This window comes from Apodemus sylvaticus, chromosome 13, assembly GCF_947179515.1.
Source record: "Apodemus sylvaticus chromosome 13, mApoSyl1.1, whole genome shotgun sequence".
In the NCBI taxonomy this organism is placed as follows: Eukaryota; Metazoa; Chordata; class Mammalia; order Rodentia; family Muridae; genus Apodemus; species Apodemus sylvaticus.
Genome location: NC_067484.1, coordinates 63,717,509 through 63,734,496, shown reverse-complemented (window position 1 = coordinate 63,734,496; position 16,988 = coordinate 63,717,509). Strand labels below are relative to the sequence as shown.

Sequence of the window (16,988 nt, the reverse complement as noted above, 5' to 3'; positions counted from 1 at the left end):
AGGACATTATACGTGTGCATAGTCTGCTTTTAGGTGGATTCTGAGGCTGCAAACTTAGGTCATCAGGCTTGCTTGGCAAGTGCTTTTCCCATTAGGCCATCTCCCTAGCCCTTCCAACATTTTTGTAAGCAATTTTCACTATAACGAATTCAACTCATTTGGTACAATGTGAAAATCCCATTCCACAACCATGACTCTGGTGTTAGTGTTACTCTAAATTAAAGAGAAGAACCAACCCTCTATGCAATCTTACCTTAATAGGCATGCCGGTACAGTGCAACCCAAAGGGAAACAGACAGCATTTTCCTTTTAATCGCTGGTATCCTACTGCAAACTACAGGAAGAAAGTCAAATCTCAATTACAGGCATAAACGGGAGATGTGCACAAAATGCTAACTGTGACAACGGCACTATTTCTCTCTTCCCAGCTTTAGAACCCAAGACATGTATTACTGAACAATTCTAGTGTACCATCCTTTTAATGTTTTTCACCAACACAAACTTTGAACATGCACACATCTAGACCACTGAACAAATATACATATGGCATGCAAACAAAACTATAAAAATTCAACTATTGAAATTACTCTTTAAAAGTAAGAATTTGAATTTAATAGGAAATAAATTCTATATGTACAATTTTCTTCAACCTGGTATTTATTATAGATCCTCCCTATCCCATCTTAGTAAACTTAAAGTTTTACCTCACACTTGGATAAGGAAAACGTGTGTCCCAAATGAAGGCGTCCATTCATGTATGGATACGGGAACGTGACAAAGTATTTGCCCTTGCTGCAAAATAATCATATAGAAAACGTTACACTGGCTGGGCCGTGGTGACACATGCCTGTAATCCTAGCACTCTGGGAGGAAGAGGCAGGCGGATTTCTGAGTTCGAGGCCAGCCTGGTCTACAAAGTGAGTTCCAGGACAGCCAGGGCTATACAGAGAAACCCTGTCTCGAAAAAACAAAATCCAAAAAAACCAAAAAAAAAAAAAAAGAAACCGTTACACTTTTTTCATAATAAATGATGGGATGGAAAGGATGTTTGGTTATATAAGTACTCTGTTTAGAGTCTGGATATTTATGTAGCTGGAGAGATGGCTCAGTGTTTACGAGCAATTGCTGCTCTCATAAGAAGACCTAGGTTAGTCCAGCAGTGGTGGCACATGCCTTTAGTCCCAGCACTTGGGAGGCAGAGACAGGCAGATTTCTGAGTTCAAAGCCAGCCTGGTCTACAAAGTGAGTTCCAGGACAACCGGAGCTACACAGAGAAACCCTGTCTCAAAACAAACAAACAAACAAACAAAAAAATATAGTAAAAAAAAAAAAAAAATCAGGTTTATCAGGTCAGGGATAGCTTAGTTAGGAGAGTGCTTGCTCAGTCCCAGAGCCCTAGGTGTAATCCCCAACATCACATAGGTCAATCCTCAGAGCCCACAAGGTAGGAGAGAACAGACTCCTGAAAGTTGTCCTCTGACCTCCACACGTGTCAAGACACACATGCAAACACACACACACACACACACACACAGATAAAGGAGTTTTTTAGGGATTTTTTTGTTGTTGTTTTATTTTGTTTTACATTTTAATATGAACAAACTCTTAAGAATTCCGTGGAGAGTTGCCTTGAGTACTCAGTGGAACACGGCACCAGGACATTACCTCCCTTCTCACCTCCCTCCTCCTGGGGCAGTTAGCCCCGGGCTCTTCAGACTCACCTGGACTGCGACTGAGATGCGTTGACTTCAAACACTTTCTCAGCTTCCCATTTCTGCTGGACTTCCTTCTCAATCTTCTTCAAGAAGTCTACTTTGGCTGTTCCTTTTCTTTCCTATTAAATACAAAAAAAAAAAAAAAAAAAGGATTCGATTTAAAAAGTAAGAGCCAGGGATGCTGTACATGCCTGTAATCCCCGCACTTGGGACAAGGAAGTAAGAGGACCAAAGATTCAAGTCACCCTCAGCCACACAGCAAGCTTGGCCAGCCTGGGCTACAGGAGCCCCTGTACGGAAAAACCAAGAGGGAAAAAAGAAGTCAGGTTCACAAAGAATCAACCTTCTCACTGACAGCTCAAATTCCCCATGCCTGCCTTCAAATGTAAAGGAACAAGATTTTAAAAAGTAGTTACTGAACCCAGAATGGGTGGTGCACACCCTGAATCCAGGCACTCAGGAGGCAGAGGTAGGTGAACCTGTGTGAATTCAAGGCCAGCCTGGTCTACAGAGGTCCAGGACCGCTACACAAAGAAACCCTGTCTTGAAAAATCAAAATGACCATATACCTAGACTCATGACAAGGAACTAGAGAAAGGGCCAGTTAATGACACTATGAAGTAGCTAAATTCGAGGAAATATATGTTTCACCTTATCATGATGTATGCATACACTGAAACATCATATAGTACCTCAACATATATAGTTTCTAGGAATCAAGTAAAAAACAAACCTATTTTCATAGAAGAAAAGAAAACAAACAAACAAACAAAAACCAGGCAAGAGTGCTGGTAGCATTCAAGTTGTGCTTGGTATCTCCACTTTTTACCTAATCTGTGCCCAACCTTTAGACCATATAATATTGCAAAGCTTCCGTTGGGTTGGATCACCCAGGCCTCTGCCTGATGACTTAACTCACATCATTTAACAGGGGCTGACATAAAAGATGCTCACGACATGTTTGTTGAATCTATAAATAGATGAACAAAGCTCTGCTCAAACAGAAAATCAGTTATTTTCTATCTACTTCCAATCACTATGTAAAAAAAATTAAATACCTTTTTAAATGTAAATACAAACTGGGTATGGTGGCACAGGCTCCCTGCACTCAGCAGGAGGCTGAGGCAGGAAGATAATGACCTTGAGTTTAAGACTAGCCTTAGCTATGTGTATTCCAAGATAGGGTTACACAGAGAGGCATTATCCCAGACGTACAGACAGACAGACAGACAGGAAGACAAGAGGAAATTAGGCACTGCAATGTAATGCTGTCACCATACTGCTCATATTTAATTAGACCACAGGAATACTTAGAAAAGTGAAGACAATCCAACACAAAATCATAAAGTTACTTTAAAAACTAAGATTTTTTTAATGTTATTTTTGATAACTAGATTGTGCGATTCTCAAGCACAAACTTTGTAAATGATACAGTCAGGTCACAATATCAAAAGATTGAATGATCATGCTAAGTAAAAGCTCTACCACTAAGCTACTATCTCCCAATCCCCTTTCTTTCTTATTTATGTATTTATTAAATGTTTGTTTATTTATTTATTTCATGTCCGTGAGTACACTGTCGCTGTCTTCAGACACATCAGAAGAGGGCATCCGATCTCATTACATATGGTTGAGAGCCACCATGTGGTTGCTGGGAATTGAACCCAGGACCCAGTTAGTGCTCTTAACCGCTGAGCCATCTCTCCAACCCTCCCCATCCCTTTCGCTTCTTGAGATAGTCTTGCTAAATTATTCGGGTTGGCTCTGAAATCACTCGGTAGTCCACGCAAACCTTTAATTTTCAGTCTCCAAAGTAGCTCAAATTACAAAATCTTTACGACAGGGTCCAGCTGCTTAATTTTAGATGAGGGTTATATTTAGAAGTCAGTGCCTCGGGGGCACTAAACATATTCATAGTGAGATGTCCGATTTTTGCTATTGTTGAAACGTTAAATGTTCTTCTCTACCTCTATTTTTTTTTATTAAAAACACGATGAAACTCAGCATTCGGAATTCAAGTAGTCAATGTAAAGGGAAGACAATAAGTTCCTGGCTCAACTGGCGAGGGAAGCAAATTGATTCTCTAAGAAACCCTGCCTCAAGCGAGGGAAAGGCGTCTTTCAGAAAGAGATGTCCCTCTTCTCGGCGACAGGCAGCATGCAGTGAGACTAGAGTTCCCTACCAGCTGGGTTCCAGGGTCCGAACCTGGGGACGCTCTTCCCGCCCAAACTCACCGCCATGGCGCCGCCCAAACGACTGAAGATCCAGTACAGTGACCCCAATGAATTCCCTCAGAGATGTGGGTCCAACTTTTCCCTCCTACTCGTGGAAACCTATCCTCTCAAGACACCAAAGCACACAGTTCACACTAGCTGAGGCAATCGCAAAGCTCACTAACTACACCCCGGTGCATCTCGCGGACAGTAGGGAATTGTAGTTCCCAAACTACAAGTACTGAAGTCCAACAAGCGTCTATGGACTACAATTCCCAGAAGACAACGCGATACCGGAAGTTATCTGTAGCCATAGGCCTGCTCCCAGGTGACACCGGCAGTAACGTCACCTTACGTTGAACTACAAGATCCGTGATGCAGTTCGGGATGATGGACTGCCGCAAGTGCGCTCGAAAGTAGGTGGAATTAGGAACTTCAACCTTCTAACCCTGTGGAGCTGTCCGTCTGTCACGATGCCAGGATGCGGAATTGATTACTATTCAGCAAGTGAGGCACTAATTATGGCTTGCCACTATGCACATGTATTTATTATTACCGGTGGCACTCAACAGCTCTGCATGCAGACATTTAATAGCACTTAGTAAACAATCTGCACCTTTAGGCGAGAGATCGGAAATCCCCCTGTTCTCAAAGCTTGCCTCAGTCCACTCCCAAGCCACATTTTAAGTAGTCACCCTTCTATGTAGCTATATGCAAATGTGCAAAAATATTTCCATCAGCACAAAAAATATTCTATTGAACAGACCTAATGAGAAATAGCCTTTTACTCTTTGGTGTTCAGATTTATATCAACCAATCCAGTAAACATTAAGTGTCTTTCAAAGCTCTTTAAGAGAGGGGAACAACTCAAGCATGTGGCTACCAAGAGTACTAAAGAATTTTTTTCACACGTAATTGTATAGAAATATAAAATTTAATGATGGTACAATACATACCTGGTGTATGATATGAGCTCAATAAAAAATTGTTGGATGAAAGAAAGAGCCTTAGGCTACAAAGAAGAAAGCTCTGTCAACACCTTCATGTAACTAGTAACAATTTAGAAATCACTTCTTAACACCCCTAGTATGGATTAAATGCCTCCTATTTATTCCCTGAAGTGCTCTGTTCTTTATCTCTCTTTAAACAAACAAACAAACAAAAATCTAGCTAAATCAATTGCCTGTTTCTCAGCAGACTCCAAGCTTCATGACAGTAGGACTGTGCCTAGCAGTATCTGGCACATAGCAGGTACTTTGTAATGTTTTTGAATGAGTAAGAAAATCTCATCCTCCATAGCTTTTATAACTGATGTACTTTTACAATTATGACCTAACCTGTACTATTTGTCATCACAAGTCCCATTGGCAATTGAAATCTTTCATGTAGCAAATACTAATTAAGCACTTCCCACGAACCTGACAGAACCAGAATAGAATGGAGAACAAAACAGACAAAGTTGCTATCTTGTGGAGTGTATTATTTAATGCGCATGAGACATTAGAGCAAAAGTAAACACGTGATTCAGTGAATGCAAACTATGCAAAACCACCTTCGTGCCTCCAAATGTATTCTTATTTCCCACTGAAATGACTAAACTCCATTTTTCTAAAGGGAACCGGAATTACGTGCTTGCCTAGCATGTGTACAGTCCTAGGATTGATCCCTAGGCCAACAGTCATTTGGATTCCATTCATTCAACACCACCCATTTAGCATCCTTTATGTCTAAGACACTCTCCTCGTGCTGGAGAGACACTTAAACAAGACAGACATGGTTGTATCTTTCATGGAGAGTGGAGACTGAAAGGAAAAGGCAGACATTAAGCCAGCAGGAGCAATGCGAGCCCACTCAGGGGTTTAAGCTTAACAGGGATTGGTTCTATTTACGTGTTAGGAAGAGCATTCCGAAGAAGACTGGAACCGAATCATAGTGAAACCAGGAAGCTACAGTTATTGTTCAGAAGTGATGGCGTCTGACTATGGAAGCATCAGTTAAGAAGGTGAAAGAAAAATAAAATAACGTGTGGGGGGTTGGAGAGATGGCTCAGCGGTTAAGAGCACCGACTGTTCTTCCAAAGGTTATGAGTTCAAATCTCAGCAACCACATGATGGCTCACAACCATCTGTAATGAGATCTGATGCCCTCTTCTGGAGTGTCTGAAGACAGCTACAGTGTACTTACATATAATAAATAAATAAATGTTAAAGAAAAAAAAAGATGTCCCCTTTGAATTTTAAAAAATAAAATAAAATAAAATAAAGTGTGGAGAGTGGAGGAAGTGCTGAGCGAATGAAGTCCCGAAGTGAATGTGTGTCTTTGTATGGGCATGATCATGTCAAGGACCCCAGTCCTCAGCCCCACAGGAAAATGGCACAGCCTCCCACCCCCAAGGATGAGGCTTAAAAAGATAACAAAAGCCTTCCCCTGGTCTGTGTACAGATGTTGATAGTACAGGAAACACCCACCATAACTTTCTCCCCCTGGATATTTACCATCTGAATACTGCTTCCCTACAGGGACTGTATCTACCAAGATTGTCTAAATCTGCCTCCTTGCTCAGCTGTGTGTAAAAACTTGTTTATTTATGTTTAATAAATATGCTGAGCTACCTGGGTGCTTCCGCGTCTCCATCAGAGGAGCCCAGCACACCCAATCCCGGCTTTTCTCTGCATGTGTGCTTGTGGATACCACTGCTTCACTCCCTGGCTCCCTGCACTCAGGCCAAGCGCCTGGGAACCAAGTGCGAACTCTCGATAAAGGAGCTGGAGAAAAGCGAATAAATACAGTACTTCATGAGCACTTGCTACTTTCTTAGTTGGTTTTAGTTTTTTTGGTTTGTCTGTTCATTTGCTTTTCAAGACAGGGTTTCTCTGTATAGCCTTTGCTGTCCTGCAATTACTCTGTAGACCAGGCTGGACTTGCCTCTACCTCCCCAGTGCTGGGATTAAAGGCATGGGGCACCACCACTCGATTTTTTTTTTTCTCTTTTTGAGACAGGATTTCCCTATGTAGTCCTGACTGTCCTTGAACTCATTATTTAGACCAGCCTGGCCTCAAACTCAATGAGATCATTCTGCTCTGCATCTGCCTCCCTAGAGCTGGGATTAAAGACATTTACAACTCTGGGAGTTTGTTTTTGTTTTTGTTTTGTTTTGTTTGCAGAGTCTGGGGGAGACAGAGCACTTGCTACTCTTGCAGAGCACTGAGGTCCAGTTCCCAGCACCTACATGATGACTCACAACTATCAGTAACTCCAATTCCAGAAAATCTAACACCATCTTCTGGGCTCTGAAGGCACCAGGCATGTGCATGGTGCATGAACATACATACAGGCAAACACCCACACACATAAAAAAATATTAAAGAAAATTAAAATGTTCATGAGTAGTAATATGACTCTTTTAAGATTTATTTATTATATGTAAGTATTCTGTAGCTGTCTCAGATACACCAGAAGAGGGCGTCAGATTTCAGTACGGATGGTTGTGAGCAATCTTGTGGCTGCTGGGGCTTGAACACAGGACCTCTGGAAGAGCAGTCAGTGCTCTTAACCACTGAACCATCTCACCAGCCCCGTAATATGACTTTTTTTTTTTTTTTGTATTTGTTTTTTTCGAGACAGGGTTTTTCTGTATAGCCCTGGCTGTCCTGGAGCTCACTTTGTAGACCAGGCTGGCCTCGAACTCAGAAATCCGCCTGCCTCTGCCTCCCAGAGTGCTGGGATTACAGGCGTGCGCCACCACCGCCCGGCTGTAATATGACTTTTTGAGAGGAATTATTAATTCCTTGCTAAGTCTTGTGGGCTACCCTCTATCAATAAAGGAAATTAGAAAGGTAGCATCATGGATAAGAGTTCCAGCTATGAATCAAACAGACCAACACCATCATTTCCTGAGGTCACAACTAACTACTTTTTAAAAGTCATAATAACATGTACCTCAGTGGATCGCTATGAGGATGAAAGAAGTAGTGTGTATACGGACCCTGTTTCTGTATGCACATGTGTCTGTAAGCATCTTAAAATGTTAGCTATCAGGCTGGAGAGATGGCTCAGAGGTTAAGAGCACAGACTACTCTTTCAAAGGTCCTGAGTTCAAATCTCAGCAACCACATGGTGGCTCACAACCATCCATAGAGAGATCTGATGCCCTCTTCTGGTGAATCTGAAGACAGCCACAGTGTACTCACATGTAATAATAAATAAATAAATCTTTAAAAAAATGTTAGCTATCTATGGCATTTGAAAAATAAGTCTAAAAACATTAGTCCTACTGGGCAAAGCTTCACCTGTGCTTCTTCTAAGAAGTACTAATTTAGCTAATTGAGGTGGTTCTGGTGATGTCATTGTGTCCTATGCCTTTTCTGATTGCCGAACCACACAGTACTCATACTTCAAAACTCTTAATAGAACTCAGTTTCTTCCTGTTTTTCCCACCTGAACCTGCCCCACTGGTTACTTCATTCAATATAGTACATTTTCTAAATTTAGATCTGTAGAGCTATAATTAATCCTGGCTTGTCTTTGAGTCCTTCTGCACCATTGTTTTTCCATGCCTATCTTCCTAACTTCTCTATACTGAAATGACAAGGGATTGTGAGGAAGGGACTATGTGCACTTCTCAAGCTAGATGCCCAGGTATGTGAAACCCAGTGACGATTCACGATTAGCTTCAGTTTATAAGTTCTTTTCTTATCTTACATTCATACTCCATCTTTATCTTCACACTTCTCCGATTTCTCTCACGCAGGCCTGCCTCACTATACAACCCAGGCTGGCCTCCAGGTCACTTTGTAGCCAACGTTTGCCAAGAACACGTGATCCTCCTGCTTAGATCACCCGGGAGCTCAGATCACAGGTGTGAACTTCACAGGTGTGAACACAGCTGAAATTCCCTCCCCCCACCAAGATTCAAGCAATAAGAAATAAAATGAAGAGAAGAAAAGACTAATCCTTTTAGGACTTATAAGCTCAATGAATGACAACATTATTCTGCGTGCCACTTCCAACCCAGTTCATGAGTCAGCTGAGGTTGGGGGTGTGTACAGCAGTTATGTTTATGGGCTTTGGGATCAGATGCCAAGGTCTGAATTGAGGCTTGTCTATTTCTGTGATTTTAGGCAAGTTCCTTCAACCTGGGACATTTGAGTCCTCAAAGGAAAATGGAGATAATGATCAGACTTACCTCCTGAGGTTGCCGCCACACAGAGAATATGAGCCTGTGTCATACAGGGGTAATATTTGCCAAGGCCTGGTACATAGTTAAGTGCTCAGGAAAAATGAAGGAGACAAGCAAGCAAGAACAATAAATAATACTATGGAAAGCCAGTTTTGTCAATTAATGAAAACTCTAGACCTGACGGCCACGAACTGAGAAGGTGATTAAATTCGTGGAAAGTGCTTTTTATTTTATTTGTTTTTGTTTGTTTTGTTTTGTTTCTTTAGACAGGGTTTCTCTGTATAGCCTTGGCTGTCCTGGAACTCACTCTGTAGACCAGGCTGGCCTTGAACTCAGAAATCTGCCTGTCTCTGCCTCCCAAGTGCTGGGATTAAAGACGTGTGCGCCACCACTGCCTGGTGTGCTTTTTATTTTAGACAAATGCAGCTAAACTGGGGAAATTATCATTCCCAGGTACAAAACGTTTGAAAATCTTGCCTATGCTCCTTTTAAAGTGGCGGTATCTGTAACTCCCAGAAACTAGAAATCAGTCACTTATGCAGTGACTCCAGACTTGGCATGTGTAACGCACAGCTGCCATCTTTAACATTCCACAGAGCACTGAGAGCTACATCATGGCTTATGTGAGCAGCGTGACACCTGAATCACTAAGCATTGCTTTTGAGCCAGATGTGGTGGTGCAGATCTGTCATCTAGTAGGAGAGGCAGAGGCAGGAGGTGTGGAGTTCGAGGTCAGTCTAGACTACATTGCTAAGACTATGTCGAAACAAATAAAAATCCAGGCCTGATGACAGAGGCCCACAATTCCCAACTGCTCAGGAGACTGAGGAAGGAGAATTGCAAATCCAAGGCCCACCTGTCCTACACATTAGAATAAGTTCAGAACAGTCCAGGCAACTTACTAAGAACCTGACTTAAAATTTAAAGTTTTAGGGGGCTGGAGAGATGGCTCAGTGGTTAAGAGCACCGATTGCTCTTCCAGAGGTCCTGAGTTCAATTCCCAGCAACCACATGGTGTCTCACAACCATCTAATTACAAGGATTAGATGCCCTCTTCTGGTGTGTCTGAAGACAGCTACAGTGAATTCATATACATAAAACAAATAAATAAATCTTTAAAAAAATTAAGTTGGGCAGTGGTGGCGCACACCTTTGATCCCAGCACTTAGGAGGCAGAGGCAGATAGATTTCTGAGTTCGAGGCCAGCCTGGTCTACAGAGTTCCAGGACAGCCAGGGCTATACAGAGAAACCCTGTCTTGACAAAAACAAAACAAAACAAAATTTAAAGTTCTAAAATGGCTTCAGATAGATATATCTCAGGAGTAGTGTGTCTCTAGTTCTGTCCCCAAAATAAGGGAAAAAGAAAAAAAAAAAACCCTCTTGCCATCTAAAAAGTTACTCTAAACCTTATTGGTTTAAAATAACAAATCATTTATTATCTCCCAGAGCTTCCCGTGGGTCAGGAATTTGATACACCTTGGCTAGCCTGGGTCTTTCGATGCATATACAGTCAGATTGTGATCAGCAACATAGTTGGAGCTGGGGAGCTGTGGGCTTGTTGTTACTTGATTTTGTTCTTCAGTTTATTTTTTTCAGAGTCTTAGTATATTTATATAGCTCAGGCTATCCAAGAACATTCATTTCTCCTCCCTCAACCTAAAGAGTACTGAGGGGCTGGAGAGATGGTTCAGCCCTTAAGAGCACTGACTGCCCTTCCAAAGGTCCTGAGTTCAATTCCCAGCTACCACATGGTGGCTCACGACCATCTGTAATGAGATCCGATGCCCTCTTCTGGGGTGTCTGAAGACAGCAATAGTGTACTCATATACATAAAATAAAGAAATCTTTAAAAAAAAAAAAAGTACTGAGAACAGGCATCTGCCACCATGCCCAGCCAGACAAGCCGTTCTTTAAAACTATTTTTCCCCATTCCAGGTCAGCTGCTCAGGCCAAATACTTTTGGTGTCAATCATGGCTGCTGTCTTTAATACCCAAATTAATCTGTCATCAAAACAAACTGATGCTGGATGTGGTGGCACACATCTTTAATTCCAGCACTGGGCAGGCAGAGGCAGACGGATCTCTGAATTTGAGGCCAGCCTGGACTACAAAAGCCAGCCCAGGACAGCCAGGGCTTGTTACACAGAGAAACTCTGTCCTACCACCACCACCACCACCACCACCACCACCACCACCACCACCACCACCAAAAAACAGAAAACCAATTCAACTTTATCTTCCCGCTACATCAAGATTCCAGCCTCTCGCAATTTACCAAGGACAAACTGCCACCTCTTCTCGCTCAGATTGTTGTCCCAGCTTCCTGCCTCCCCTCAGGCCTCCTGTAGTCTGACTGACATGAAACAGTAACAGTGACCCTATTTTTTATTTAAATGTTTTTTTTGTGATATGTGTGTACAGTGCATGCGAATGCGCATACATATGCACTGTGCACGCTCAGGTATGCCTGCTGGTGTCACAGTGGAGGTCAGAGTAGAAATCTGGGATGTCGGTTCTTTCCTTCCATATTGTAGGTCTTGAGGATTGAATTCAGGTCTTTGGACTTAGCTGTAAGAGTCTTTACTGGCCGGGAGGTGGTGGCACACGCCCGTAATCCCAGCATTCTAGGAGGCAGAGGCAGGCAGATTTCTGAGTTCAAGGCCAGCCTGGTCTACAGAGTGAGTTCCAAGACAGCCAGGGCTATACAGAGAAACCCTGCCTCAAAAAAAAAAAAAAAAAAAAAAAAGTCTTTACTGGCTGAGCCATTTGGACAGCCATGATTCCTTTTCTGGTTGGTTGGTTGGTTGGCTTTTATTTGTTTGATTACATTTAAATAATACTCTGTGTGTGTGTGTGTGTGTGTGAGTCTGTGTGAGTGTATGCCACCTGCCTATGGATATTTATACCTATGGAGGCCAGAGGAGGTCCCCTATAGCGGCTGTTATAAATAGTTGTGAGCTGTTCAGTGTAGGTGCTGGGTCCTCTGGAAGGGGCTTGGGTGGCTGGTGACTTCAGGTGAAGGGGATGGAAACAGGTTCCAGGAATGTCAGGGACACAAGACTGGGCTTTTTGGTGCTTTCTTGGTTTGGAGGCTTTCCTAGTGGGCAGGGTTGGAGAGAGAGGAAGGAATGGATTGGCTGGACCATGTCGAGGGGGTGGGGGTCAAGCCTGGAACTCCACCTGAACAAATTCCCCTGCCTCACTTCCCAAATGCTGGAATAACAGGTGTGTGCTACACCAGCAACTGTTTTTACTGAAGTGTCAAACTGCTTTTCATCGAGGCTCTGTCATTTACATCACCATCAGCAAGCTGTAAATGGTTCAAATCCTTTCTGTAGCCACCATATCATTCAGTATTATACATTCATACACGAACATATAATATAAATGTTTTAAAACATATACACATATATATATATTAAAATTTGAACCCATTAAAATAGAAATCTCCCAGAGAAACAAATCTGTTTTCAGAATAAAGAAACTATTCAACTTGATTCATAATTTGTTTACCAAATCACCTAGCTTTTACATAACTAAGATTTCAGCTACTCTTATTAAAATGATTTATGTTCCAAGTCAGATGAGTTAGTTGATCCAGGTGACCCAGGCTTGAGACAAACTGATGTTTAATTTTTTTTTTAAAGAATTTTATATACTAGTCGGGCAGTGGTGGCGCACGCCTGTAATCCCAGCACTCAGGAGGCAGAGGCTGGCAGATTTCTGAGTTCGAGGCCAGCCTGGTCTACAGAGTGAGTTCCAGGACAGTCGGGGCTACACAGTGAAACCCTGTCTTGAAAAAAACCAAAAAAACAAAAACAAAAAACAAAAAAAGAGGAATTTTATATTTGAATGCTGTATTTACATCATTCCTCCTTCCAACTTCTCCCTCCCCAGGATGCTTCACCTCTCTCAAATGTATGGCCTCTTTTTCTTTAATCTCTCTCTCTCTCTCTCTGTCTCTCATACACACACACACACACACACACACACACACACACACACACACAGCCTCCTGAGACCACATTTAAGTCTTGCCCCTTGTCCCTTGTATGTGCATGTTTTTAGGGCTGGCCACTTGGTTTTGGATAACCAATTAGGGAAGTCACGCCCACGGGAAGACTGACTCTCCCTCACACAACAACTGTTAATTGCCTGTACCTCTCTGTCCACGTGTGGGGCCTTGTGAGACTTTCCCCAGTCCATGCTGACTTGTGTCTCGCCTCTCCAGGCAATCACATTGTTGAGATGGCTTTGGTCCAGCTTCCCTGTCTTGTAGAGAACACGGTCTCTCAGCATACGGCCTAGTCCTCTGTGTCTCTGTTGGACCTCTGTGGGTGGCTTATGCAGGCCACTATTATGGTCTTTGGTATCATGTCCCGGTAGGACTTCTGGTTACTTTTCTCCCTTGGTGGCTTCCATAGCACTCTCTGGTACTATGAAAGCTAGTCATCAGGGAGGAGGTTCCAGGTCAGATCCAGCTCAAATCCTAGATCCAAAGCATGTGTCCTTAGCAATCGGGACTTCTCCAAAACCAGGGAGGCAACCCGAGGCAGTAACAACAACCTATGTCATTTGGAGGATCTGTAGAACTCACCTGACCAACAACGCCAGAGATGTTTTTCTCATGCCTGGTACTGAGGTTTTTGTTAGATAAGTCTATAGGTCTTAAAACCTGTAACCTATTATAACCCTAAGTGGCATGTCTTCTGTTAAAACAAGTGTGCGTGCAACACAAAACAGTATGTACATATTATTGCATGTATTATATTGACATAAAATAATACAATTCCCTATGGCTTTTCCCAAATTTATATTTTGATGAGGGTGCTGTTTAATTTGATAACCACCTAAAGTTCTACTGACAAGCAGGGGTCTTTTGCACACATAAGTGTCCTACATTGAAGTTCTACAACAGTTCAGTCGAAGGACACAGATGTTTATAAAATTCACAGAGAAAACAAAAGTGATGTTTCCTCTGCAAGACCGGTCTCTTTGTGTGTAGCCCTGGCTGTCCTGGAACTCAATCTGTAAATCAGGCTGGCCTTGAGCGCTCAGAGATCTGCCTGCCTCTGTCATCCAAATGCTGTGACCAGTTGAGGCATGGGCCACCACCAACTGGTCATAAGAATGAGTTTCAATCTCTCTCTTACTATACAGTTGGGTCAGTTCTGAAGTTCTGAGCCACAAGGTAGAGGATTAGGACCAATGCCTTTTTTTTTTTTTTTTTTTTTTTTTTGGTTTTTCGAGACAGGGTTTCTCTGTATAGCCCCGGCTGTCCTGGAACTCACTCTATAGACCAGGCCGGCCTCGAACTCAGAAATCCGCCTGCCTCTGCCTCCCAAGTGCTGGGATTAAAGGTGTGTGCCACCACTGCCCGGAGGACCAATGTATTTGCTAACATAATCTACCCGGATTCTGAAGAGTCTCAGCTACTTTTGTCAACCTTTTGCATGAGATCCCAGTGTTGATGTTCTTTCAGGTTGAGGCCTAGCTATGAAAAGGAGGTAATTAGCCGGGCAGTGGTGACACACACCTTTAATCCCTGCACTTGGGAGGCAGAGGCAGGTGGATTTCTGAGTTCGAGGCCAGCCTGGTCTACAGAGTGAGTTTCAGGACAGCCAGGGCTACACAGAGAAACCCTGTCTCGAAAAACCAAAAAAGGAGGTAATTTAGAACGAAAAAAATTCAAATCTCTGGTGGCACACTTGCCTGGTGGCATGTGCCCACTGCAAATGTAATTCTGAGGGGTTTCTATGCCCCTTTTGCTCCCAGGTAACACCGGGGCAGCTCTAGCCCATTTTAGCACCCGAATAAATGATTCAGAGACCTAATACAAGTATTAACAAGCTGCAGACACTATGCAGGGCAGATACTCGGCTAGTTTAACCATCTATTGCTGCCTACTTCTCAACCATGTGGTCCGTTACCTACAACCTGAGTCTTGCCCTGGCTCCTTGTGCTCCTTGCGTGACCTCATGGGTGCTCTCTTCAGACCTCAGGACGAATCTTCTAGGTCTTTCTCCGTTCTCTCTTCCTGCCTCTCTCCTTTCGCTTGGGACCGCCTACTGGATCTGAAGTCCTGCCCTATTCTCTTCTCCTGCTCAGCTATTGGCTGATCAACGCTTTATTAGCCAATCAGAGGTGATGGAAAACTATCTTTACACATCATTGAGACTGGGGATGCTCCAAATAATACAATACCTGCAACCTGATCCCTGGGCCCAGAAGTCAGCATCTGAACCCACAGTGTGCAAAACTGTCCCCCAACAACCCTTAACCCTAGCACCCAGGAGGTAGAGGCAAGAGACTCAAGAATTCAAGGCTCTCCTTCGCTAAACAGTGAGTTTGAGGCTATTCAGGGTTAGATGAAACCCAGCCTCCAGAAAAAGCTTGGGGAGGTGGGAGGATGGAGAAGTAGTATCCTTACCTGGTATGGTTTTGATGGGTTTGATTCCCAGCGCTCTGTGTAAATGGAATACAATGGTGCCCACTTGTAATCCTAGAAGCCAGAGCCAGGGATCAGGAATTCAAGCTACAAAGTGAGTTCAAAGCCAGTGTGGGTGGGCTACAACAAAAACCAACAAAAACCTATGAGAGCATAATGTCAATCTTTGTAAGTATCCACCTTAACTAAGGAAACAAAACTTTTCTTTTTTAGATTTGGTTTTTGTTTTTTTTTTTTTCCGAGACAGGGTTTCTCTATATAACCCTGGCTGTCCTGGAGCTCACTCTGTAGACCAGGCTGGCCTCGAACTCAAAAATCCACCTGCCTCTGCCTCCCAGAGTGCTGGGATTACAGGCGTGCCCCACTACCGCCCGGCTACAAAACTTTTTTTTTTATTATTTATTTCTTTTTATAAGTAAGTACACCGTAGCTGTCTTCAAACACACCAGAAGTGGGCATCAAATCTCATTTCAGATGGTTGTGAGTCACCATGTGGTTGCTAGGATTTGAGCTCAGGACCTGTGGAAGAGCAGTCACTGTTCTTAACCGCTGAGCCATCTCACCAGCCCTACAAAACTTATTTTTAAAAAGAGTCTTTTTTTTTTTTTTTTTTTTTTTTCTGTGTAGCCCTGGCTGTTCTGGAACTCACTCTGTAGACAGGCTGGCTTCGAACTCAGAGATCCACCTGCCTCTGCCTCCCAAGCGCTGGGGTCAAAGGCATGCGCCCCCACTGCCTGGCTTAAAGTCAGTCTTATGATCTCTTTACCAAGACCTGTAGCTAACGGATGGTAGTGTGTACAAGCCACAGAATACATAATGTTGAATGAATCTGAACTAAATAGAGCACACGTTTTAAGGTTTGCTCTCAAGCTAAGTTAGTGACAGTTAAAGGTATCAGCTCTGGAGTTAAAAGGGCATCGTCAAGGCTGGATTCTTGTATTCATTATTTTGTAGACTTTATGGGTTGCAGTTTTCTTGCCTGTGAATAATGCCTACATATTTAGGGGTAGTGTGAGAATGAGGGATTATATTATAGCACTGTAATGAAGCTACAGAGTTGGCATAAATTATGAGACTTGCTTCTAAAAGTCTCTTCTTATCTGTCGCTGCCTCTTCCTCTCTGGGACTGGGGATGGAACCCAGGCCCTTAGGTAGGGGTACCCCAAAAGATAAGAATTAATATAATTTCAAATTTTCCTTTGTCCCTGGCAGTTGAGAAACAGTCCTAATTATGTGTCTGTATGTTGAATTGACACGCATGTGTATGTTCTGCCGTCAGGGTAGTCCAATAACTGCATGCCTGGAGTAAGTGTGCCATCCATTCACAGACTTCAGGTGAGTCAGTTCCGTATATGCAACACATGCTACTGAATAAAATCAATGGAGAAATTCTGACTCACAGCTCCTGAACATATCTGCACCATATGGCAA

At 43.0% G+C, this 16,988-nt stretch overlaps 1 protein-coding gene across 1 annotated transcript in view; it reads right to left on the bottom strand.

Annotated features, from left to right (window-relative positions):
* Lars1 (leucyl-tRNA synthetase 1) overlaps positions 1–4,127 on the bottom strand; it is a 50,667-nt gene extending 46,540 nt beyond the window's left edge. The window contains exons 1-4 of the mRNA XM_052155216.1: positions 3,950–4,127; positions 1,722–1,834; positions 705–792; positions 254–334 (exon numbers count right to left, since the gene is read on the bottom strand). Coding sequence (XP_052011176.1) covers positions 254–334; positions 705–792; positions 1,722–1,834; positions 3,950–3,955 — 288 coding nt within the window. The 5' untranslated portion in view covers positions 3,956–4,127. The remainder of the gene's footprint in view (positions 1–253; positions 335–704; positions 793–1,721; positions 1,835–3,949) is intronic.
* Between the last annotated feature and the right edge of the window lie 12,861 nt (positions 4,128–16,988).